We start from the raw sequence: 26,923 nt of genomic DNA, 5'->3' as shown, positions 1-26,923 counted from the left end.
GAGAATAAGGCTAGTTCTCAAGGGAGGGGAGCAGGCACTCAAGCAGAGTGAAACCTTGTGCTTTTCTATTTAACATTGACTTTGGTTCACCTCTGGTGGGGTGTACTCTGAGATGGCTTCAGCATATGACGGCAAGGTAGAGGAGGGGGGCGATGGTTTGTTGTTTTGTGGACAGAATTTGAGGAGGGGGTAGGTGGCTGGCTCAGTCTCTCAAGCACCCTTCCCCAGTCACTCACTTACTCACCCCTCAGACACCATCAGTGGCTCCCTCACCAATGGCAGGGTTCGACATAACCCTAACCCCAGAGAACCCCTCTGTGGGTCCCACAGGACTCCTCATTGAGCCTTAGTGTAGACCACCCATTGGAAGCCTGTCCTGGGCAGTCTGTAACCATTCCTAAAGGTCTACACCCACCCCTGTGATAATGAAGCTAATTCAATTCAATTCAATTCAGATGCATGTACCCCTCTAGGCATTATCCCAGTATTCAGAACTGGGAAGTAGATTTGTTCTGATGGTGGAAGCAATGTAGTTCATGTGCATGTGTCATCTGTTTTATACATTTGGGGATGTTGGGAAGAACAGAAGGAGCAATGGGTAATAGTAGAGCCAAAGGTCAGTGCACTTTGGTAACAGAAGTACTGACTGTCCGCTCCTGTGTATGCATTGATTTGATATGCCATTGCTACATTTGCTTCTTTCGCAAATCACTTCAAATCTGTGTCCCCTTCCCCTACGAACAGGGACAGTTTGTTCAGTCCAAAGCACTCCTGATTTTGAAAACCTATGTAGCAATAGCATACATTGGGGCAGGATGGTGGCTCAGTGGTAAGCACTGCAGCCTCACAGCAGCAGGGACCTGGGTTTGATTCCAGCCTCAGGCAACTGTCTGTGTGGAGTTTGCACATTCTCCCTGTGTCTGCGTGGGTTTCCTCTCCTGGTCCAAAGATGTGCAGGCTAGGTGGATTGGCCATGCTAAATTGCCTGTAGTGTTCAGGGGTGTGTGGGCTCTCAGGGGATGCGTCGGGGTGGAATGCTTCAAGGGGCGGTGTGGACTTGTTGGGCCGAAGGGCCTGTAGGTAATCTAGTCTCATCTATGTGCATTCCAAATGTCTCTCTTTTCTGCATTTCCTCTCCGTTATTTATCTGCTCCCATTTTCTGATTGTGATCTTATGCCATATTTTAGTAAATGAAATCTTTTTTTCCTCCTCGGTTACTCCACGATGTCTTATATCTATCTTTTTAGTGACATTCCTAATCTCTCATACAATCATACCCTCATATCTGAAGTTTCTTATTTCTGTCTCCTTGTGATTTTTTGTGTTATTCTGTTTCTACAAAGGTCAATTTCTCTCTGATCGTGTATTACAATTTGCGTTTTTTGTCCTTCTTCGATCTATTACCATCACCTCTCTGTTTACTGCACTTTTACCTTAAAGATAGTTGTGACGTAGTGGGTGCTATGCACAGCTGTGACACATTTCGGGATGGTGCTGTGCTGTTTAGTTTAGTCTTTCGGATGTGTTGTTAAACTAAGGCGCCTGTTTGACTGGATATAAAAGATCCCAAGATTGTGAAGAAGACATTATGGGTTATCCTGGTGTTCAGGCCCCCAGTCAACATCACAAAAAATAGTTTATCTTGTCATTAATTAGTCATAGAGATTTACTGCACAGAAAAAGACCCTTAGGTCCACAGCATCAGTGCCCAGTCAACGATACCTGTCTAACTATTCTAATCCCATCTAGTTCACCAGTGTTCTTTAGGGAAAAACATCTAACTTACTCGGTCTGGGGCTACATGTGACTTCAAGTCTACAGCTACATGGTTGCCTAATAAATGGCCCAACTAGTCTCTACATGCATCTACAACACATGGAGTGCAGTGGTTTAACATGGCAGCTCACTACCACCTCATCATGGACAATAAACATTGGTCCAGCTGGTGATGCCCACATTCTATGAACAAATAAAAAGAAGTTATTTCAGGAAATATGACAATCGATTGCACGCAACATGATTCCACTAATAGAATGTATAAATAATCCGTTTTTGCGGTGTTGCTGAGAGATACAAAATGATCAGGACCGTGTGGAAAGCTCTCCTGTTGCTCTTTGAATGTGCAGGGTTATGGGAAAAGCATGGGAGAGCCATTGGAAACGGCCAAATTGCCTCATTTTCTGCTAAACTGTTCAGTCGCTCTGTGAAACTTCCTTTTTTTACATAATCTGAGAAGGGCAGGGGTGGGCGCGGGATGGCACTTATTTTAATTTCTTTCCTTAAAAGATTGCCTCACTACTGAACTAGAATGTCAGCCTATAGATCATGCAAAGTATAAGTCCCTGGCTGGGACCTAACCCCAAAGATTTTCTGTTTGAGGAGAGGTCCCCACTGAGACACAGCTGGCATTTTGGCAAGATGAAAGTGGACATCATGAGAGATCCTAGGGACGTTACTGAATTACTGAACTGTCACTGTGCAGAGAGAGAGACCGTTCAGCCTATCAGATCCTCAATTGCTCTCCAAATGAACATCATGATTTACTGCAAGATAACGAAGTGTGGAGCTGGATGAACACAGCAGGCCAAGCAGCATCTCAGGAGCACAAAAGCTGACGTTTCGGGCCTAGACCCTTCACCAGAAAAGGTTTGATGAAGGGTCTAGGCCCTACATCAGCTTTTGTGCTCCTGAGATGCTGCTTGGCCTGCTGTGTTCATCCAGCTCCACACTTTGTTATCTTGGATTCTCCAGCATCTGCAGTTCCCATTATCATGATTTACTGCCATTCTTTTGTCTTTGCCCCATTGTTTGTATTTTAAAAATCATTCCCTTGAACTCCTTGATTGAACCTGCCAGCACTGCATTCCAGTCCCCAATTACTCACTCAGTGAAAGGTTGTCAGTCCAAAACACTCCTGATTTTGAAAACCTCTATCAAATCTGCACTTTAGCTGTCTCTCCCCAAGGAAAACAATCCCAACTCCTCCAATCTGTCCCTAATGCTGAAGCGTTTTGTTCCCGGGACCATTCCAAACAAATGTGAAGGGTTTGGAGAGGCGGGCGGGGAAACACGAAACCCCGGAAAGGCTCTGTGCATTGCTGGTGGCTCAGGAGTACATGGTCTGAGGTTTGGTTTGGCTTCCGGCAGACTCCAGTCCATGGCGGCGTAAATCTGCTCCCGGTTTTCTTATGAAGCACCTGGGCAGGTACTGGATGTCACTTTCATAGCTGGAAATAACAGGGACTGGTTCTGCAAGTTTTCCAGCACTCACGAAGACCGGGAGCACATTCGCGTAGGATGAGGGCAGAAACCTGCAGATGTACAAAGGAACATTTTAAGACCAGCTGCTTGGAACTAAGGTAAAGAAGCCTTGGCAAAAGTCAGAATATTTAGCGACAAGGAGCTATTTGCATGTTTAAAACAAAAACTGATGTCCTGCTTAACTCGAATAGTTAACTCGGCAATTCCCTCGCCCACTGCAGGAATGTACACATAACACCGATCAGAGAGAGGGACAATGAGGACAGGGCTTCTGCACTGGCTTTTCTTCAACGCAGGTTTTGTATATTTGGATTGGAGCGGTCATCATTTGTTGTTTGTACCATATCAGGGAGTCAATTTCTGACGAGAAGGCTGGAGCAAAGTCTGTACAAAAACAAACAACCAGCCAAATTTCTGTAAACTTAATCTGGCGATTCTTAAAGAAATTAGGAAGGTCAAACCTGTGTGTGATTGTTGATGTGAACCAGCCTGGAAGGGGTCAAAATCAGTTTGGACTGTTTTGAATTGGAGCCCCAGTGTGGAGAAGGCTAATCTCTGAACGACATTATATTTTTAAAAAAACCGAAAGAACTGAGGATGGTGTAAATCAGAAACCAAAACAGAAATTTCTGGAAAAGCTCAGCAGGTCTAGCAGCAGAGAGAAAAACACTACGCTGGGATTTAGGGACCTCGCCAAAAAAAGCTTCCCAAATCCCGTCACTTTTCCAACGCAGGGAACTCAAACCAATCTCCGCTCAGCAAGGTCCCAAAATTAGGATTGAGGTGTGGTGAGCAAGTAATCTCCTTTTTAGTTACGTTGCTTGGGGGATACACGATGGCCAGGATTTACCCTTCCTCTACAGTAGTGCCCTGGCAATCTCTGAGGTCCAGCAGATGGGGTGAGTTGTGTTTAAATTTGGAACATCTCATCTGACAGATGGTGCTTGGAACAGTGCAGCACTCCCACATCATAGCACTGGACTGACTCAAATCCTTCTGACCGAAAGTGGGGTGTACTGCCAACCCCAGTCACAAATGACCCCTTTGTAGCTGCGTATTTAGAAATAAGAGATGATTTGTCTTTAAAATATTGAGACAACATTTCCTGTGGCACACAGCTGTCATATCCTTTCCAGGGAGAGGTGGTATATCTTTCTGCTATTTTTGCAGCATTTATGCAGCAGGCGAGGCCTTCAGTAAAACTACCCTTTGCTCTGTCTCCATTGTCCCAGCAAATATTTCCACCTCAAGTACCTAATTCTCATTTGAAAAGTTACTGTTGAATCTATTAATCTGCCTTTTCAGATTAAAATTTGCTGCACTGAAATATGTTTTCTCACATTCCCTGTAGTCTTTGTGCTAATCATCTTGCGAACTCTGATTACTGACTCCCTTGTTATTGGAATCTGTTTTCTCTTTAATTACCTTGTCCAACTCACTTCCGATTTTGAACGCTTATCAAAATTCCATTTGACCTCTCAAGGAAAACAATCCCATTTTCCTTCCACATAATTGAAGTCTCCTTTTGTTGCTTCAATTTCATTAAGTCTCTTCAGCACCTTCTCCATGATCCTTCCTGGAGTGTGTTGTCCAGAATTTGACACAATCCTTTAGCTGAGCCTGATCAGTCCTTTATAAAGGTTTATCATCGAGCCATACAGCACAGAAACAGGCGTTTTGTTCCAATTCGTCCATTCCGACCAGATAATCCCAAACTGATCTTGTTCCATCTGCCAGCATTTGGCCCATATCCTTCTCTACCCTTCCTCTTCATGCACCCATCCAAATGCCTTTTAAATGCTGCAGTTGTATCCAATTCTACCACTTCCTCTGGCAGCTCATTCCATACATGCACCATCCACTGTGTGAAAAACTTACCCCTCAGGTCCTTTTTTAAATCATCCCCCTCTCACCTTAAACCTATGCCATCTAATTTTGGATTCCTCTACCCTGGGAGAAGGACCTTGGCCATTCTCCCTAGCCAAGCACCTCCTGATTTTACAAACCTCTATAAGGTTCTGACGCTCCAGGGAAAACAACCCCAACCCTCTCCCTGTAGCTCAAACCCTCCAACCCCAGCAACATCCTTGTAAATCTTTTCCGAACCCTTTCAAGCTTAATAACGTATTTCCATTTTTTACCTTAATTATTAAAGCCAAAGATTCTATATGCTTTATTAAACCGTCCTATTTCCTGCCACCTTCAGTGATTTTTAAATATGCATGCCTCCAGATCTCTGTTTCTGGAACCTCTATAATACCGCACAATTTAGTTTATGTTGCCTCTCTTCATTTTTCCAATCCCAAAATGTCTCACTTTACGTTAAATGTAGTCACGTGACTGCCATTCTACCAGTTAATGTCTTCCTGAAGCCTTTCATTCTCCTCTGTACTGTAGTTGACATTTCCAGATTTAATGTCACCTGCAAGCTTTGACGTGGTGCCTTCTAAAAGCAACTGCAGCTCATTGATGTGTATTAGAAAGAGAAATGCTCCTCCCAGCAATGGGAGACTGGAGACCTGCTTCCAGGCTGACACAGTTGTTCACCATTTCTCAACAAAAACCAAAAGAACTGCAGATGCTTTAAATCAGAAACAAAACAGAAATTGCTAGAAAAGCTCAGAGGTCTGGCAGCATCTGTGCAGAGAAATGAGAGTTAACATTTCGGGTCTGGTAACCCTTCCACAGAACTGATGCTAGCTAGAAAAATTTGGTTTATACGCAGAAGATAGGGTGGCGGAAGGGGGTAAGGGGTAAACGATGGGTGGGGATTGAGCCTAAAGAGAGAGAACATTCGGATAGACAAAGGAGTAGATAATGAAGCTCAGTGCAAGCTGGAAGAACAACACCTCATTTTCCACTTGGGCGCCCTGCAGTCTTCTGGATTCAGTACCAAGTGCAATAATTTCAGGGCCTAAACTCTCTCATGCCCTAGCCCCCAACTCCACACAACAGAGATAACAAGGTGTAGAGCTGGATGAACACAGCAGGCCAAGCAGCATACGAGGAGCGGGAAAGCTCACGTTTCGGGTCTAGACCCTTCTGCACAAATGGGGGAGGGGAAGGGGATTCTGAAATAAATAGGGAGAGAGGGCGAGGCGGGTAGAAGATGGATAGAGGAGAAGATAGGTGGAGAGGAGACAGGCAGGTCAAAGAGGTGGGTGGAACCAGTAAAGGTGAGCGTAGGTGGGGAGATAGGGAGGGGATGGGTCAGTCCAAGGAAGATGGGCAGGTCAAGGGGGTGGGATGAGGCTGGTGGGTAGGAGATGGGGTGGGGCTTGAGGTGGGAGGAGGGGATGGGTGAGAGGAAGAACAGATTAGGGAGGTGGGAACAAGCTGGGCTGGTTTTGGGATGCGGTTGGTGGAGGGGAGATTCTCCAGCATCTGCAGTTCCTACTATCTCCACACAACTAGCCACTAACAGTCTCCAACAATAGCTACTCACCTTCCCAGCCTGATCGTTATCCATTCCTTTGTCTGTCCAACTACTCTTCTCTCTCTTTGGGCTCTATTTCCATCTATTGTTTACTCCTTACCCCTTAGCCCCACCATATCTTCTGCATGTAAACTGACATTTTCCTGGCTACCATCAGATCTGAGGAAGGGTCACCAGATCCGAAATGTTAACTTTGATTTTTTTCTTCTCAGATGCTGCCAGACATGCTGAGCTTTTCCAGCAACTTCTGTTTTTGTTCACAATTTCTCTCTGCTTTCCCTCCCATGTCCAAATGTGTACCTGTCCTGCCACTGCTCTTTAATCCCAGGGACTTTAGTTTTACTAAAAGCATGTGATATTTCACCTAATACCTGTTGAATGTCAAAAAATTTGACATACCTTGGCCCCTCGCCCAACACTTCCACAATCACTGCCCTGGCAACAGCTCTGGCTATTCCCTCCTCTAGCCGCTCTCTCTGCTCCCCTAGCCCCAGTACTGAGCCCAGCAGCATGAAGTCTGAGTAATTCAACCTCTGTCTTTGTGTCTCGCTGCTAGTGTGACCCTGAATTATCTCACAGAATTGTCATGGTGCATGATGAAGCCATTTGGCCTATTTTGTCAGCACCACCTCTTTTAGTGACGACCTCCTGCCCTGTCCTTGGAGCCCTGCATGTTGTTTCTACTTAAAGAACCATTCAATATCTTTTTGAATGCTCCTGTCAACTCTATTTCCATCACACTTCCAGGCAGTGCATTCCAGACCCAAACATATCTTCTCTGAGAAAGGCTTATTTCTAACCTCACATTTGCTTCTTTTGCAAAACACTGCAAAGCTAATGCCCTCTGGTTCTCACTCCTTTCGAAAACCTCTATCAAATCTCATAGCCTTCTTCTCTCAAAGGGGAACATGTCCAACTTGTCCAAACACATTATATGAAAGTAGATTCTTTATTATCACCGAGTCATCTCTCCTGCAACCAGAGATGTGTGGCCATGGGCAATGACTCATGATTTGCTTGTCTTTCTTTGGTAGTTGAATGTTACTCACTGTCTGGGATGAGGTGCGAAGGTTGACCGCAGGCTGGGTCCCCCCAGTCTCTTCACTGTGTTCAGGAGAGGAGTGAGATTAATGGATGAAAGATGATTGACAGAGGAAAGGGTCAAAGGTTTCGAGAGCAGGCAGCAGTGAGCAAATATTCTACAGAGCAGCTGTTTCTGGGACTATGGGAAGAGCGTTAGGGGAATGGTAGCTTTCTGTAGCACAGTCTGTAATGTTACAGAGATTGTTTGACCCTGTTGGGAGATGTGCGAGTAAGTTCACACAATTTATTGTCTCCAATCATTTTAGCTGCACTCACTGAGACCCTGTTGGGAGCTTCACTTTGAGTTGAGAAGTCTCCACAACAACACCATCTCCTCCATAATAATGGCCTGAGCAGGCAGTAACGGTGTGGCCGAAGTTGTGAGGGTAGGAATACTGGACTTGATCCGTTCTTGGGGAGTACAGGATGGTGTAAACGGGAGTGAGTGAAGGAGGAAAATGAAAGAAAAAAATTAATTTCCTGCTCATAAAAGAAGGAAAGAGTGAGGGGGCACAGATTTAAAGTGACGTGCAAATGAAACAAGGTGATGTGAGAAAAAAATCACAGTGGTCAGAGTGTGGAATGTGCCGTGGTGCAGCAAAGTTGACATGAGACATTCAAGAGGTCATTGGATGATTATTTGGATAGAAACAGTGTGCAGGGAAATGGGGAAAAAGGCAGGAGAGTGCACTATGGGATAGAACATGATGTAGACACAATGGACTGAATGGCCTTCCTTTGCACCATGACAATTCTGTGTCCTGTGATTTATATAACACCCCTTATGACCTTGGAAAATCTTGAAACCAATGGACTTCTTTTCAGATGTGGTCTTTTTGTGATGTAGGAAATGTAGCAGCAAACCCCCGTGGACTGATATAGACCAAGCAGTCTGTTTTTGAGGTATTGGTGGAGAGATAAATGTTGTCCATGCAGAGGAACCATCGACCTCTTCCCTGAAGTAATGCTGTGAGATCTTTTACAGCCACCTTAGAGGCTGATGAGGCTTCAATCTCATCTGAATGATGGCACCTCTTTTGATTTGATTTGATCTACTATTGTCACATGTATACCTCAGCACAGTGAAAAGTTTTGTTTTGTGCGCAGTACAGACAGATTACAAAGTATAGGGTAATATAACAGAGCGAAGAGTACAATGTTACAACTGCAGAGAAGATGCATAAGAAGCGAGATCGACATTTAAATTTGAAATTTGAAAGGTCCATTCGGGTGTCTGATACAGCAGGGAAGAAGCTGTTCTTGAATCTGTTGGAACATGCGTGTAAGCTTCTGTATTTTCAGACTAACAGAAGAGGTTGGAAGGGAGTAAAACTGGAGTAGAAGAGGTCTTTGATTATATTGATTCCATTTCCATGGCAGCGAAAAGTACAGACGGAGTCAATAGACTCCTTCAGCACTGCAGCAGTGGAAATTTAACCCAGGACCTTTTGACTCAGAAGCAAGACAGTGCTGGCCACTGAGACACAAAGCTTACTTTTTGTTATTAGAGTCATCGACAGTCGGAGTTATACAGCACTGAAGACGCCTTCACCCTATCAGGTCTGTACTGACCTATCCATACTAATCCCAATTTTCCATGGGATATGAGCATTTGGTGCCCATCCCTAGTTGCCCCAGAGAAGGTGGTGGTGAGCTGCCTTCTTGAACCAATGCAGTCCATGTGCTGTATGCCACCATGCCATTAGAGAGGGAATTTCTGGACTTTGATCCAGTGACAGTGAAGGAATGATGATATATTTCCAAGTCAGGATGGTGAGTGGCTTGGAGGGGAACTTGCTCAGGGGTGGTGTTCCCATGTATCTGTGCCCTTGTCCCTCTAGATGGAAGTGGTTGTGGGTTTGGAAAGTGCTGCCTGAGGATCTTTGGTGAATTTCTGCAGTGTGTCTTGTAGATAGTACATACTGCTGCTACTGAGTGTTGCAGTGGAGGGAGTGAATGTTTGTGAACATGGGGCCAATCAAGCGGCTGCTTTTCCCTAGATGGTTCTGGAGTGTTGCTTTGAACTGAGTGGTTTGCTCAGCCATCTCAGAGTGAAGTTAGATGTTTGTTCTTGATTTACAATATCCATAGTTCTTTTGGTTTTTAGTTAGATGCTAGTCAAATTGCTGTTGTGTCTGGAGTCACACGTAGATCACAGCAGATTTCCTTCCCTAAAGGACATCAGATGGGTTTTTACAACAACTGATGATAGTTTCATTGTCACTATTATTGGGATTGGCTTTCGATTTCAGATTTTATGAATTGGATTTAAATTTCACCAATGAGATAACAGCTTCAAGGGTGAGTAGAGATTGTGATATTGATGCTTCTCTTCCTTTGATCTTCCAGGCTGATCAGATGGAGATGAGCAGGCTCAGTTTGCCAGGAAACATGCGTCGAGGAGGCTCGGATACCAACCTGAACCTTACAGTGACCGACGGCTTGCTGGACTTCCAACGGGACCGGCAGACTGTGGAACAGCTGAAACAGAAGATCCTGAAGCTCACCGAGCAGTTGCGGATCGAGCAGGAGATCCGGGACGAGAATGTGGCTGAGTACCTCAAACTGGTGAACAACGCCGACAGGCAGCAGGCACGACGTATCAAGCAGGTCTTTGAGAAGAAAAACCAGAAATCTGCCCAGGCTATTGCTGGGCTGCAGAAGAAGTTTGATCATTACCACCGCAAGCTCAGGGACGTGGAGCAGAATGGCTCCCGCAATTCTAAGGAGCGACTCCGGGACTCACAAAACAACATGAGGGAGGTGGGAAATGCCAGGCAAGGGGCTGCCGGGGGACCTGGCATGGAAAGCAGGAAGAGCCTTCCAGGAGTCACCCTGACCCCCCCATCTTCTGTCTTTAACAAGCCCCGCGAGATCGCCATCCTGATCCGCAACAAGTTTGGCAGCGCAGACAACATTGCCCACATGAAGACCTCCATGGATGACTTCCAGCAGGACTCTGGGCCCAGGGCCTTCAGCGGGAGTGCCATGCTGATGTCCAAACCCAAGTACCTGAGCGACGATGAGTGCTCCAGTGGCAGTGACTTTGCGGACAGCAATGGCAACTCCGATTTTGGGGTCACCGCCAGCCCAAAGTCCAACTCACTGGAGAGGGAGACAGGCAAATTGGCCGCCATCTTGGATGAGCTCCGGGAAATGAAGGAAACGCAGTCGCAGTTGTCACAGGACATCGAGAAGTTAAAAATTCAGTTCAGCAGCGACTTTAGCCTTATGACCCAAACATTACAGGAGGAACACTACAGGTAACTATCTGTTGTCAAGCCTGGGTCATTAAGTATACTCAAGACAGGCAGATTTATAATCAGAATGGGAATCAGGGACTACAGGGAAAAGACAGCAGTGATGTTGTGAATTATCATATCAACCGTGATCTAACTCAATGGCAGATTAAGCAATCTAATTGATGGGCAGAATGGCTTATTTCTGCTCTTACGTCTTATGGTCTCATTCTGGAATTGTAACATCAAACAGTATCCTTTGCCTCCTGGATCTGTGCTCAGTTAGCCTGAGGCACCATTCCTCTGCTTTGCGCAATCCGTTGTCTTACAATATTTCTTTAGAAATCAACATGTGCGGGCCCATTACAAACTCCTTTCTCGTCCACCTCCCCAACCAATGACTGAGGTGGGTTGGACTGTTTATGACCCACTGACTATGTGAGCTTAAGCTGATCTCTCAACAATATGTTGTCACAACTCACTTGATTAGCGTAACAGAAATCAAGCCCAGCTCCAGGGAGAGGCATCACAAAAGTTAAAATTCTTGGAAGTAATATGCAAAATCCACAACTTCAACGACAACTAACCATACAGTCACTGGCGGCCAGAGGACCATTGTCATTGATTATTGACCACGAGCCCCACTAATCATTTCCACCTACCAAGAGCCTTTTGCTTTCAGTTTGTCTGCACATTTTTGGAACCCACAGCTACACAGAGTTCACAATAGGTATCAGATTACTTACTTACAAAAAATGGAGCCATTCTTGTAAATCTCGGGCTTTAAAAACTGCTCTTTCTCATTTCAGTTCATGGTTTTCAAAAGTGCGTACATAAAAACGACAGGGTCTTCACATGCCTCTACTCTTGAGAAAATGAAACCCTATTTCAAAAATGCATTTCTTCATAAAACATGGGATATACAAACCACAAATCTCATCCATTCACTGTTCCTCTCTCCCCAATTTAAACAATCTTAACATTTATTGAATGTTTCAGCATCCTCATTACCTTTACTAGAACAGTGGAGTTATGGAAGCTTGGAATTGATTCTAGGTGACATAAATATGGTATATTCCCTTGAATTGGGAAGATTATGGGAAGATCTAATTGCAGCGTTTAAGATTATCAAAGGTAGGCAGAGGGAAGCATTTTCCTGTGTGGCTGGGGGAGGTGGGGAGGAGCACGGAGAGAAGGGTAGGCCCAGAACAAAGAGACACAGTGTTCAGATTGAGTTGACCTTTCAGAAGCATCTCAGAGTGACGGGGTCATCTGTTTAGGACAGAGACAAGGAGGAATTTCTTCTCTTAGAGGGTAGTGAATCTGGAATTCTTTTCTGCAAAGACCTATTGAGTCTGGGTCATTAAGTATATTCAAGACTGAGATAGATTTTTAAATAGTAAGGGAATTAGTGATTATGGGGAAAAGTCAGGAAAGTGGAGATGAGGATTGTCGGCTCAGCCCTGATCTTGTTGAATGGTAGAGCACACTTGAAAGGCTGATGGCCTAATTCTGTTCCTACGTCTTGTGGACTTATGAAGGAAGGCTCCTCCTGTTGCAAAGCTCCCGACTCACGTCAGCCTCCGTTTATCCAGCGCTCTGACACCCCGGTCAATTGGTGTGGCTCTCCCTGTTTTGGCCTAATTGTTTCTGTGTGTAATGGTGTGATCTGACCACCTGATGGGGCTGTATCCCAGCATAAAATACAGGATACTCAGTTTAAAGTTAATTAAAATTGTCCAAACTGGGACTGGGACTTTAGAACACACATCCTCTCTGAGGAATGCAAGTGTTGAATATTCAAATGAATAGCTGAAAGAGACCATTCTGCCCCTTTAATCTGCTCCCCTATTCAATACAATCATGGCTGTATTTGTACTTGTATTCCACATTACCCTGTAACCCCTGATGACCTGTGATTTTAGTGCCTAACAAGAATCTATGCATCTCTGTCTTAAAAACATTCAATGATCTTGCCTCCATACTGGCAAGGCGAAGATTTCAAAACTCACTGAGAGAAAAATATTCCCCTCATCTCTGACCCCTGAATTTTAAAACCGTGCCCCTTGGTCCTGGACCCACCCTCAAGAAAGTGGGTGGTATCCTTTCCATGTCCACCTTGTCAAGATCTTTCAGGGTATTATAGAATTCAGTTGAGTCACCCCTTACTCTACTAAATTGGTTAGCAGTGTTGCATCGCAGTACCGGGTTTGATTCCAGCCTCATGTCTGTGTGGAGTTTGTACATTCTCCCTGTGTCTGTGAGAGTTTCTGCTAGATGCTCTAGTTTGCTCCCACCATCCAAAAATGTGCAGGCTAGGTGGATTGGCCATGCTAAGTTGTCCCAAAGTGTCCAGGGATAGTAAGAACTGCAGATGCTGAAGTCAGAGATAACATAGTGTGGAGCTGGAGGAACACTGCAGGCCAGGCAGCATCAGAGGAGCAGGAAAGTTGACATTTCGAGTCGGGACCCTTCTTTTGAAGTTCAGACCCTTCTGAAGAAGGGTCCTGACCCAAAAAGTCAACTTTCCTGCTCCTCTGATGTTGCCTGGCCTGCAGTGTTCCTCCAGCTTGATAGTGCCCAGGGATGTAGGCTAGGTGGATTAGCTATGGGAAGTACAGAATTATGTGGATAGGGTGGGGTGCCCTTCAGAGGACGGGTGCAGACTTGATGGGCCAAATGTCTTGCTTCCATGCTGTACAGATTGTATGAAATTCCAGTGGAAACAAGCCCAGTCTGTTCCTCATTAGACAACACACTCCCATCCCAGGACTCAATCCAGTAAACTGTGCATTGTGATGTAAATGTAACACATAGAACATAGAACATTACAGCACAGTACAGGCCCTTCGGCCCTCGATGTTGTGCTGACCTGTCATACCGATCCGATAACACATCAGTCTTACACTGAATCAACCCCATTCCCAAGCCTGGAGCATCACTGGGTTCCTGAATTAGTGAGCTGTCAAATAAAATATTCCATGGCACAATTCAATATTGAGCTTGGGGATGTTCTCCTTGATCTCCCAGCTAATATTTACCCTTTAACCAACATCAGTAAAACAGTTTATCTGCCCATTGCCATATTGCTCTGCACAAATCATCTGCATGTTTCCTGTGATACAGCACTTCCAAGGTTATTCATTTGCTGTGAATTGCCTTGAGACTGTCCCAAGGTTATGGAGGTGCTAACAGAATTCAGGTCTTTCCTTTAATAATTAGGTGGTCACTTTAAATGTGGAGCACTTTAGAGGTTTGCCTGTGTTTTTTAGGTCGGCCCGTCTGGAAGATCAGTTAAATGATCTCACAGAACTCCATCAGCACGAGACCATCGATCTAAAACAGGAGCTGGCCAGCATTGAGGAAAAGGTGGCCTATCAATCCTACGAGCGAGCCCGTGACCTGCAGGTACGCAGCTTTCTGTCATCATCTGTGGGAGTGCTGCTGTCTGTGTAATGTTTATACGTATGCAACATTACTGCATCTTTCCCCGAGCTCACTGACCCACACTGCTGCCCGGTTTAAGCAACATCTTCTCAAATCCCTCCCTGTCTCTGGTGTTGTCCAACCCTCCCAAATTGCCACGCTGTCCTGATGAAGCATCTACATTAACTTGGCTTACAAACAGAAGTTGTTGTTCAGACTAACTCTACCTGTTGATTTACAGACTCCCTAAATGTTAGCTACAAAGACACACGATAAAACTGGAGGAAAACTAGTTTTTCATTTACCTACCATTCCGGGACGGTGTTGAGTGCCAATATCCTCCGTCCACCCTAACAGGATGCTGATGGCCAGAGTTTTCCAGTTGGATTGGTTCATTGCTTTGGGTGAAGTATAGTACTGATTAGCCATTGGCTTCTGCAGAGCAGGAGACTCGCCCAGTCTCACTGCCTGCCTTCAGGAGTTACAGGCTGATGATTGACCTATTTGGTCATGTGATGAATACACCTCCAATGTGGCCTACAAATACTGAGGTGGGACTCGAATACAATGCTTCTGGCCCAGGGGTCAGAGCACTATCCGTGAGACCCTCACCCACTCCCGCCAACATAAGACACAATCAGTTATCTGGATCTCAGAGTCGAGAAGATTCCTATGTCCTATATCTGATTAATTTGTCACTCTTTTATTTCATGTGAAGAGAGGTTTCATATTCAGAATCTGACCTTCCTTAGTCTCTTCACAGATGTAGACTGATGCAGTGCATCTGCCATCCCTCTTGTTATTGACAATGGTTTTCAGAATTTCTAATGTTATGACATCTTACCAGGGAAATTGATCTGTCTCCCTCCTTTTTTATTAAAAATACAGAAGATTGTTACTAACTTGTTAAATCCTATGAAATAGTTCCTATTCTCTGAAATGTTTGGTGGGTATACATACACCCAGTGCAGTTAACCATGCCACACATTATACTTCTGGACAAGAAGTAAGTAAAGTTGCCAAAGTCTCAGAAGACCAGTGGTATTACAGACAGATGACTGGTGGCAAGTTTAACATGAGAGGGGTTGAGAAAGAATGACTTTATGGTAAACTTAGCAAGTGTAGGAATTAAGCTCATGCTGTTGGGATCATTCCACATCACAAACCAGCTGTGGACAGGAGCTGTGCAAAGGAACAGATGTAAATGGAGATAAAGCATTGTTCACAAAATTACTCTCTGTTTCAGTCCTCCCTCAAGCTGACTGCTGCTAATTTCTTGTTGTGTTATGCCGACTAATTCTGTCAAGACTCATCTGGTTGGAGGAACCTTGCAAGACACTGGAAAGAAAGGGGATCTGAAAGGATGAAATAAGCAAATTTATGACCAATAAAGATCTCCAGCTTGAATGAACTTAGAGTTACTGGTGATTAAAACATGTGATTGCGTACAAATAGAACTTCTTACACACCAAGAAAGAATCAAAGAGAGGACAGATTCTTTAATTTAGCCTGTCGGTTTAGTTGTGTTACTCATGCTTTCATGAATTCCAGCCTTTGATTGTAAAATATTTTGGAGCTGTGTTGTGACACTTGTATCCAAACTCGCACCAAATCCCATTCACCCATTGTCCCTGTGCTCACTGGCCCTAAACTGCTGTGCCTCACTTTTTATCCTTGTTGGTAATTCCCTCCATAGCTTCATTGTCCCACTGTGTCTGTACCCTCCTTGAGCCCTACAGCACTCTGAGATCTTGTTGTGTTTCTATTTCTAGCCTGCTGCCTGTTCCCCATTGGTGCTGTGCTCCCAGTTGTCCGGCACTGAAGCCTAGAATTCCTGACATCGTAGAATCATAGAATCCCTACAGTGTGGAAGTGGGCCATCCCTGTAACCCTGCATTTCCCACAGCTAATGCACCTAGTCTGTGCATCCGTGGACACTATTGGCAATTTTAGCATAGCCAATCCACTCAACCCACACATCTTTGGATCTCCCTATCTTTCCAGAATGCTACCTCACATTCTTGCTTTAAGATTCTCCTTCAAACCCAGTTTTATGACCTTTCAGGTATCAGGTATCTTGGTGACACATTTTTCTGGTTCGGGTTCTTAAGTCGTGCTCTATATCAGAAGCCCTGTCTACGTGGCCAAGCCGATGAAGAATATCCTTTCGGTACTACACAATGAAGAGCAAGGCATTCTCTTTCCCCCAGTATGTGATCAGCAAATGGATTAACTATTCACTCATGGCCTTCATTTCACTTGGGTTTTTTTCTGCATTCGTGAGACGTGGACATTGCTGGTCAGACATGCAACTATATAATTCAATTCAGTACAGCACAGGAACAGGCCTTTCAGCCCACCAAGCCCATGCCAATTCCTAGTCCTTATTTCAACCCACTACTTATTGCCCATGTGCAGTTTCTACCCCTCTGTTAGCCTCCTGTTTATGTATCTTTCAAGGTATGCCTTAAACGTTGTTAATGTGCCTGCTTCTACCGCCTTCGCTGGTAGGGAGTTCCAGGCATTCATCATTGTCTGAATGGAATATTTTCCACACACGTCTCCCCTAAACTTTCCCCCTCACCTTGAACATGAGGCCTCTTGCAATTGACCTTTCTACTCTGGGAAACAACCTCCGACTATCCAAACTTTCAATGCCTCTCATAATTTTGTCAACATCTACCAGATTGCCCCTTAGCCTCTGTCTTTGCAGTGAAAACAATCCAGGTTTATCCAACCTCTCCTAATAACTAAAACCCTCCAGATCAGGCAACGTTCTGGTCAACCTTCTCTGCACCCTCTTCAAATTCTTGCCCATCTCTAGCTGTGTTTGAGAAGGTGCTGATGACTGCAGTCCCTGTGCTGTAGGTTGACCCACAATGCTGTCAGGGAGGGAATTTCAGGATTTTGAATCAGTGACAATGAAGGAGTGGCGATATATTTCCAAGTCAGGATGGTGAGAGGGTTGGAGTGGAGCATGCACGTGGTGGTGTTCCCATATACGTGCCGTCATTGGCCTTCTAGAATGAAGTGGTCATTGGTTTGGAAGGTGCTGTCTAAGGAGCCTTGTTGAGTTGTTGCAATGTACCTTGTAGATGTGATCTTGTTCTCATAAAGTGGCTGATACGTTGTTGCCCCCAAAGCAAAATTTGACTACTTTGCAGTAAAATGAAAGGGACGTGTTAAAGTGCTTGACAGACTGTAAATGCAAATGTTTACAGAAATGAATGGAAGTTCTGAATGTCTTATTTGTAGGGCTACATCGGCTGTATGGAGTTTGTGCAGTCCACCGACTCATTGTACTGTCGTTGATACTGATCTGAGGAGATATGGGGCTAGAACTTTATTGAAATGACTGATAGTATCATTGGTGTGCAGGTAGTGTGTTTCAATGATGATGATGCTGATGTAGGCATGATGCCCCCCTTGAATGCCTCAATTGAATTTTCCCCCACCACATTTCAAGGCAGTGCATTCCAGACCCTAATGACTCACTGACTTTGCCTTGAATTCTTATTTTTGATTCCCACACAATCCCACAAAACTGGGATCAATCCTTGTTGTCTGTTGCCATAAATGCCTGACTGTGGTTCAATGGTAATGCACACTCTCATACACCAACCCGGTTTCTGATGGGCTTTCGGAGAGATTAAAGCAGCAGAACACGAGGTTTCCAAACATTGATGTTGCTGATTCTCATAGATTACTGGCAATTAATTCAGCCTGCAGCAAAGGCGCTGACAATTGAATGGGAATTCCAACCTAAGTCATTAATAGTTTGTACAATATGGGTTTATAAGGTGGTTCATGGCAGTAGAACGGTTTGCTGCTGATACTGGGCTGGAGTGAGGGAGGGACCCAGAGTAGAAGAGGACATAAGAAATAGGTGTAGGAACAGGCCATTCAGTGAGGGTTTGGCTGATCTTCTACCTCAACAGCACTTTCCTGCACTACCTCCATAGCCCTTCATGTTTTTAATGTGTAGAAATCTACCAGTCGCATACTTGAACATGCTCTCAGCAACCAAGTTCCCATAACCCTTAGAGGTAGAGAATTCTAAAGACACAAAGATGTGATAGAAGGGTGAAGAATACACAACTGTAATATGACAGGAGACAATGGCAGAGCTATGGAGAAGGAACACCAAGCAGTTATCTATATACCAACATTTTAAAAACAAATAGATTTTAAAGTATTAGTCAAAGCAGTGTTTGTTTTTTGTTCACTTTCCCACAAATTCTGATGAGAGGCCATTAACTAACTTAATTAACGCCAATTAATTTACCTAGAGTAAACCCGGGCTGTATTAACATAATTCCTCTCTATAGATGCCAGACCTAACAAGGAGTTAGCAGACTGGACAGAGTAGATACGGTGAAACTGTTTCTATTTGGAAGAAATTTATTTAAAGTGACATGCAAATGAGGTGCTGGGTGATGTGAGAAAAGAAACAATTTCACAGACAACACCCACAGACAAGGGAGGCGCAGTGGTAGTATGGTGCACTGACCTCTACATTGCTGAGGCCAGATGACAACTCTCCGACACCACCTCCTACCGCCCCCTGGATCATGACCCCCACCCCTGAGCACCAAACCATCATCTCCCAAACCACCTACAATGTCATCACCTCAGGTGGCCTCCCACCCACAGCCTCCAACCTCATTGTTCCCCAACCCCGCACCGCCCGCTTCTATCTCCTTCCCCAAATTCCACAAACCCGCCTGCCCTGGTTGACCCATTGTTTCCGCCTGCTCCTGCCCCACCAAACTCATCTCCACCTATCTAGTCTCCATTTTCTCCCCCTTGGTCCAAAAACTCCCTACCTACATCCGTGACACCAACCACGCCCGCCACCTCCTCCAGAACTTCCAATTTCCTGGTCCCCAACACCTCATTTTCACCATGGATGTCCAGTCCCTATACACCTGTATTCCTCATGCAGATGGCCTCAAGGCCCTCCACTTCTTCCTGTCCCACAGGCCCGACCAATCCCCCTCCACCGACACCCTCATCCACCTAGCTGAACTTGTCCTCACTCTCAACAACTTCTCTTTCGATTCCTCCTACTTCCTACAAAGGCGGTGGCCATGGGTACCCACAGGGGCCCAAGCTATGCCTGCCTCTTTGTAGGTTACGTGGAACAATCCCTCTTCCGCACCTACACTAGCCCTAAACACCACCTCTTCCTCCGTTACATTGATGACTGTATCGGGGCTGCCTCGTGCTACCAAGGGGAGCTCGAAAAGTCCATCCATTTCACCAACACCTTCCATCCCAACCTCAAGTTCACCTGGACCATCTCCAACACATCCCTCACCTTCCTGGACCTCTCTCCACCTCAGGCAACCACCTAGAAACTGATGTCCATTTCAAGCCCACTGACTCCCACAGCTACCTAGAATACACCTCCTCCCACCCACCTTCCTGCAAAAATTCGATCCTCTATTCCCAATTCCTTCACCTCCGCCACATCTGCTCCCAGGATGAGGCATTCCCTCCCGCACATCCCAGATGTCCAAGTTCTTCAAGGACCACAACTTGCCCCCCCCGCAGTGGTCGAGAACACCCTCGACCGTGTCTCCCGCATTTCCCGCAACACATCCCTCACACCCCGCCCCTGCAATAACCGCCAAAAGAGAATCCCCCTAGTCCTCACATACCACGCCACCAAACTTCAGATCCAACGCATCCTCCTACGACACTTCCGCCATCTACAATCCGATCCCACCACTAAAGACATTTTTTCATCCCCACCCTTGTCTGCCTTCCAGAGAGACCACTCTCTCCGTGACTCCCTTGTCCGCTCTACACTCCCCTCCAACCCCACCACTCCCGGCACCTTTCCCTGCAACAGCAGGAAATGCTACACTTGCCCCCACACCTCCTTCCTCACCCCCATCCCAGGCCCCAAGATGACTTTCTACATCAAGCAGATGTTCACCTGCACATCCGCCAATGTGGTATACTGCATCCGCTGTTCCCGTTGTGGCTTCCTCTACATTGGGGACCGCTTTGCAGAACACCTCCGCTCGGTTCACAATAAACAACTGCACCTCCCAATCGTGAACCATTTTAACTCCCCTTCCCATTCCTTAGACGACATGTCCATCATGGGCCTCCTGCAGTGCCATAATAATGCTACCTGTAGGTTGCAGGAACAGCAACTCATATTCTGCTTGGGAACCCTGCAGCCCAAAATCTCCCCTCCCCCCATTGCATCCCAAAACTAGCACAGCTCATCCCTGCCTCTCTAACCTATTCTTCCTCTCACCTATCCCCTCCTCCCACCTCAAGCTGCTCCTCCATTTCCTACCTACTAACCTCATCCTGCCCCCTTGACCTGTCCATCCTCCCCACACTGACCTATCCCCTCCCTACCTATACTCTTCTCTCCACCTATCTTCTCCTCTATTTATCTTCGGTCCGCCTCCCCCTCTCTCCCTATTTATTTCAGAATCCTCTCCCCATCCTCCTTTTCTAATGAAGGGTCTAGGCCCGAAACATCAGCTTTTGTGCTCCTAAGATGCTGCTTGGCCTGCTGTGTTCATCCAGCTCCACACTTTGTTATCTCGGATTCTCCAGCATCTGCAGTTCCCATTATCTCTGATTTCACACAGCCAGTAGTTTGGGATGTGAATGCACTTCCTGGAAATGTGGTGGAGACAGGTTCAACTGAGGCATTCATGAGGGCGTTAAATTTGTTTTTGGATGGTAATGGTATATAGGAATATGGGGAAAAGGCAGGAGATTGTGTATTGGACCAGACCAATCCCCCTCAAAATATACACAGAAGATAGTCAAGACCCTGCATTTTCTTATTTTAAGGGCAAGTGTAAGGTGTTGTGTTCTAGATGCAATTTGATTGGTCAAACTACTCAACATTAAGCAAAACACACTTTATTCATACACTATAATTAAAATGCAACCAAGGAAAGAAGAAATTGGAACAACTTAACACTGTTAGAAAATTTAACTACTAGAGACAGCAACTGTTCCATACAGTAACATCACATAAACATGTCTTTAGCATAGGTATACTTAGTAAAACAGATTGTCTCACATGCATCTCCAGCAGCAGCAATAGAATCCCCAGCTTTTAGTGTAAAAGAAAGAGGAGAAACAGCTTCCACATCAGCTTTAAGACCCCAGAGTTGCTTCTGAAAACCTAAAACTAAAAATCCTGGTTCTGTGGGAGCTTGACCCCACCCATTCAAGCTGCTACTATTGTTCCTATTTTTTTAAAAAAAAACAAGGCATCAGAAGCTGTTTACTGAATGGGGTTTCAAGGGTCAGCTTTTCACCTCTGTCTTAAAACTTCTTTAAAAAAACCAAGACAAAGTACACCTCTTAAAACCATAGTACCTCACAACCAGCACTAGATAATAGAGCTGGTACAGGCATAGTGAGACAAATGGCCTCCTTCTGCATTGTAATGATTCTATGATCTTGATGTGTTTATTGGTATTTGCTGTAACATTTGTTTAGTTCATCAAAACAGAAGTATCTTCATGTCTAATAACAATACCAAATCATACCCTGTATGACTTATTTTTACAAGATCTACTGACATGCCCTCTGTTTTATGTGGTCATCTGTAGGAAGCCTTGGAATCATGCCAGACACGACTTGCCACCTTGGAGTTACATCAACAGCAGCAGCAAGTGGTACAGGTTGAAAACGCCAATGCCAAGGTTCTGCTGGGAAAATGTATCAACATCTTTCTGGCCATCATGACAGTCATCCTCGTCTGCATCTCCACTGTTGCCAAGTTCAGTATCCCCCTGATGAGGAGCCGTTTACATGTTGCTTGTACAATTTCTGCCGTCATAGTCGCTTTCATTGTTTGGAAAAAATGCGATCAGTTTCAGAGTCTCACAGACCATATTTTATGAATTTATGGTGAAATGCAAATACTTATCATGAATTATTTTGATTATCAAAATAAAACTTTTAAACAATGAAATATACAGGACAGAAAACATTTCTACTATTACCTCGATATTAGGGTAGAAACACAACCTCTCTCACACAGCACTTTACTCGATGTGACCATTGATAATTTGAGACAAGATCAGCTTCAACATCTGTTGCTATCAAAGGTCCTCATTATGTGTTAGCCTTTGACTATGTGCTGTGTGCAAATTCTGGCATCTGAACTGACACTATGGATTAAAGAGAGACTAGTCACGATCTGGACAGCTCAGTGGTTTCTGTCCACTCGCTACTTTATGGACCAGTCGATGAAATGACATGTCGGATGATGAATATTGTGGTTTGCTTTATTGGGATGTTGACACTTGATGTCTTCTTGAGCCGCTCTGCTGAGAGGAACTAGGTAAAGGTGAATCTGCAGAAGAGGAGGCAAAGACTGGCCTATGCCCAGCCACAAGTGTAATTCAACATTTCACTAACCTCACATGTTTCTGTTGATCAGGATGTGGTCAACTGTTTGTCCTGCAAAGTGGATATTTGTGCTTTAGGACTGAGACAAAATGTATTGAATCCATAATTATGGTCTAACCTGCCTCACAAGGAGAAAGTAAATGAATGAATTCATTCTGTCAGGTGGGTGGTGGGTTGTCAGATCTAAATACACTTGTCTTAAAGAGGACTCTTAAATACACTGTAGAATAGTCATTTTTATATACCTTATAACAAGGCATATTTATCAATTTTCTTTTCACAGATTATCACTCAGGTTGTCTCATTTCTTCTTATGTATTCACTGACAAAATGCACTCATCTGCATCTAGAACTCTTGATCAGGATTGTTTACTTGTTTAAATATAAACATCTGTAACAGCAGTAACATTAGATGGTATTGGAACACAAAAGACTTTGACTTTGTACTATTAATGAAGACTCCTTTTTAATTCGAATTAGGGCAATTAGGGATGAGCAGTGAGTGCTGGACTAGTATAATGACACCCATGTATCATGAATGAATAAAAAAATATGTAGCCCAGTCCCTAGGAGGGGGCCTGCAGCCAAGTTGAATGAAGCTGTGTGGCTGTATCTCTGAGCATCCCAGTCACACCAAGTGCTTGACTGCACAAAACAATTTGTTCATCTTAATGAATATAACGAAATACATTCATGAAGTACTGTCTTGTGAGCTGAAGAAATTAAATCTATTATAAGTTCACAGACTAAGGATTCAAAATTAAGAGCTTTTTTAAAATAATATATCTGAAGGCACTCTTTGTTTCGAAGCGAATTTGAGGGCCACAGAAGATGTGTTCATAATACAGTAATTTAATTAATTATTAATGCAGACATGTCAGTAGAATCCCCACAATGTGGAAGCAGGCCATTCAGCCCATCAACTTAACACTGCCCCTCCAAAGAACATTCCACCCAGATCCACGACTGTAATCCCCATGGCCATTCCACTCGACCTGCACATCTTTAAATTGTGGAGGAAACCAGAGCAAACCCTCACACTCACAGGGAGAACATGCAGATTCCACAGAGTCACCCGCGTGTGTAATCAAACCCAGCCCTGGTGCAGTGAGGCAGCAGTGCTAACCAGTGAGCCACCGTTCCACCCAAAAGATTGGTTCCTAGTCAGCCATACGATGGAAAGAACTGGAGGTTCTAATCATTGTAATTTTTGGTATAAACCACCTTAGAAATACAGAAAAATAATAAAAGTAATGGATTTTGTAGTTTCTCCACTGAGTTTGATTTTAATTCTAAAAAGCAACACTGCTTTCCATTTGTTACTCTGGCAGAGGAGGCTGTACGGCAGTGATGTGACCAGATTAGTGACCCAGATACCCAAATAAATGCCCTTTGGTTCAAACCCCACTACAGCAATTTGTGGAACTTAAATTCAATTAATAAAATCTGGAATTGAAAACTAGTCTCAGTAATAGTGACCGTGAAACTATCATTGATTGATGTAAAAGCCTATCTGGTTCACTTGTACCCTTTAGGGAAGGAAATCTGCCATGTTAAACTGAGTCTTTCCCACCAGATTCACAGCAAGGTCCTCACTGCCCTCTGAAAAGGTTGAGTTAATCAGTGAACTCAAGGGGCATTTATGGATGAACTTGCTGGCGATGCTTACATTCCATAAAAACGAGAAAAGAAACACTTTGACCTGCATTAACTTTCTATTTTTGGTTTAGATTCTGATGAGTTTGTATGAAATGCAAATATTGACTAATTTGGAGTACTATAGCACTAAGTGTTGTGAAAGTGTGACACACCCAAATTTGCTCAATAATGAAAGTAAGAGCATCCTTTGGGTAATGTCAGGGACTCCAGAATGTAATGTGTACTTTTTTCACTAGTTATTGTGATGCAAACAATTGTGCACCAGAACTATCTCATTTTTGGATTTGGTGAAATTGTATTTTAGGTTATTTGTAGGGCACTGCTGAAACAAACCAATGTAAAACTCACTGTACAGTGTGATTTTTAACTTGAAAATGAGAAATGAATATATAAAGTATACTTCATGAAGTACAATCGCATCATTTCCATTATTTCTACTTCAGCTATTTCCCAGCTTTCCAAGGAACACTGTTTTGATTTAACCTGTCCATGCTGCATTGTGCAGGAACTGCTAACTGAAAACAGATTTCTGATTGCTTCCCCCTTTAAATGGGGCATGGCGTATGGCCGTGCAGAAAGTGAAGTTAAGAAAGGAATTAAGACAGAGTGGACATTAAAAAAGAGATAACGGGAGCTGCAGATGCTGGAGAATTCCAAGATAACAAAACGTGAGGCTGGATGAACACAGCAGGCCAAGCAGCATCTCAGGAGCACAAAAGCTGACGTTTCGGGCCTAGACCCTTTCGGGAGGTTTTTATGGTCTTAAAAGACCTGGGGACACAAAATTGTTATGGTGCAGAAGGAGGCCATTCAGTCCATTATACCCATACCAATTCTATCCCCTAATGCCACTCTCCTGCCTTTTTCCCCATATCCCTGTACACTGTCCAAATCATCATCCAAAGTCCTCTTGAATATCTCAATTGAATCTGCCTTCATCACATTTGATTCAAGGGTTGGTCCAAAAAGAGTCAAAGCAGAGAGTTAATCTAATTCTGATTCTTGATGATCATGCATTCAAGCAGTTCCACCTCTTCCTGTTCTTTTTGTCAGATTTGCAATCCTCATCGGACAAGTAGTCAATTAAAGTGCTACACACTGATTTATGCATTACAATCCTCATCTGAGGCCTTTAACATTTAGAAATGTCGACAGTTAAGGTAATTCTCCTTTCTGGATTCTGAGTAAGAAAGCTTCTCTTACCACTTTATCTATTTTCTATTGTTCAATTTTTATTTTCCATACATCCCATAACTCCACAGAGGCCAATATCCTGTCACCAAGTCCCCCTTTATTTACATGTGGAGGGTGCCTGACACTGATCCAGCTCCCGCAGAGCCAGCTCTCAGAGTGAAAAGAACCTTTGACACTCCTGTTCTTATCTGTCAGCCAGGGGTCCCTGACTGGACCAAGTTTACAGACCCAGTTAGGGAACTGATATCCTATGAGATCCACGTACGGGACATTGTTCCAATCACTACACTGTAGCGTGGGAAGAATTTGGCAAAGAGAAGCTGATTCTAAGACGATCTAGAATCTGAGGAAGGATCTCCTGGTTCAGAGGTGCCACGAAAGCCCTTATTTTGAGATGTGCCCTCCCTTATAATGACTGGTCAGAATGTGCTCAATAAATGATCTGCCCAAGTTGGGTCCTAAAATAGTATTAAGGTCCTAGTGACATAATAGGATGTTAATATGTATGAACATAACAAAAGGAGCCACTAAGACAAGAGCAGCTATAGTCCATTGAGTCTCTTCAAAAATCAGGATACAACCATATCCCATAACTCCCTGTGAAGCCTCCATCTTGTAGACGTAATCTCTCGGGAGAGACAAGAGTTTCTCTGAGAGAAGTCATTGTGATGTTCCCCACCATGATATTCTGTCTCTAATGAAGCCAAGTTTCCTGTCCATGATATCGATGTCCAATCCTTTCTGTATGGTAAAACTACACACACATAGCAGACTACAAATATTGCACAATTAGAGACCCCAAATCATGCACATTTTGGAAAAGCGAGCATACAAGGTACTAACTCTTAGTGACTAATCCTGTACATTGTATACCTTGTTGTAGGGCACCCTTGTGGCTATTCCAGCCAAATCTATGAGTTGTTATCCATGGGAGCAGTAAGTGGGCTTTGCCACCCAAAACATGTCTGTTTGAAGAATTCAGGGTGGCCTTGATCTAAAGGTGGATTGCATTTCTCACATTGATGTGCAGACTCCCACCAACATATTGTTGTATGTAATCTGTACATCGGAAGAAGAACAAAAAAAAAGCTGGAAAGATTGAGCAGCTTCTACAAAGTGACAAAGACAGATTTAATCTTTCAGACCTCTCACCAGAACTCATTGGCCCTGAAGAACACAGACGCTAGTGACTATTTCTGTTCTTATTTCAGATTTACA

At 44.3% G+C, this 26,923-nt stretch overlaps 1 protein-coding gene across 5 annotated transcripts in view; it reads left to right on the top strand.

The window, feature by feature from the left end:
• Nucleotides 1-24,885, top strand: part of tmcc3 (transmembrane and coiled-coil domain family 3) — a 125,782-nt gene extending 100,897 nt beyond the window's left edge. For 3 of the 5 annotated variants that reach the window (XM_048554529.2, XM_048554533.2, XM_048554531.2), the window contains exons 2-4: nucleotides 10,131-11,044; nucleotides 14,293-14,428; nucleotides 22,048-24,885. In XM_048554529.2, coding sequence (XP_048410486.1) covers nucleotides 10,131-11,044; nucleotides 14,293-14,428; nucleotides 22,048-22,341 — 1,344 coding nt within the window. In that variant the 3' untranslated portion in view covers nucleotides 22,342-24,885. Of the gene's footprint in view, nucleotides 1-3,163; nucleotides 3,361-4,003; nucleotides 4,162-10,130; nucleotides 11,045-14,292; nucleotides 14,429-22,047 lie in introns of those variants that run through there. The other 2 variants (XM_048554530.2, XM_048554534.2) reach the window with 2 other exon arrangements.
• Nucleotides 24,886-26,923: the final 2,038 nt, after the last annotated feature.

This window comes from Stegostoma tigrinum, chromosome 25 (assembly GCF_030684315.1).
Source record: "Stegostoma tigrinum isolate sSteTig4 chromosome 25, sSteTig4.hap1, whole genome shotgun sequence".
NCBI lineage: Eukaryota > Metazoa > Chordata > Chondrichthyes > Orectolobiformes > Stegostomatidae > Stegostoma > Stegostoma tigrinum.
This window is presented reverse-complemented; position numbering and strand designations above follow the sequence as displayed.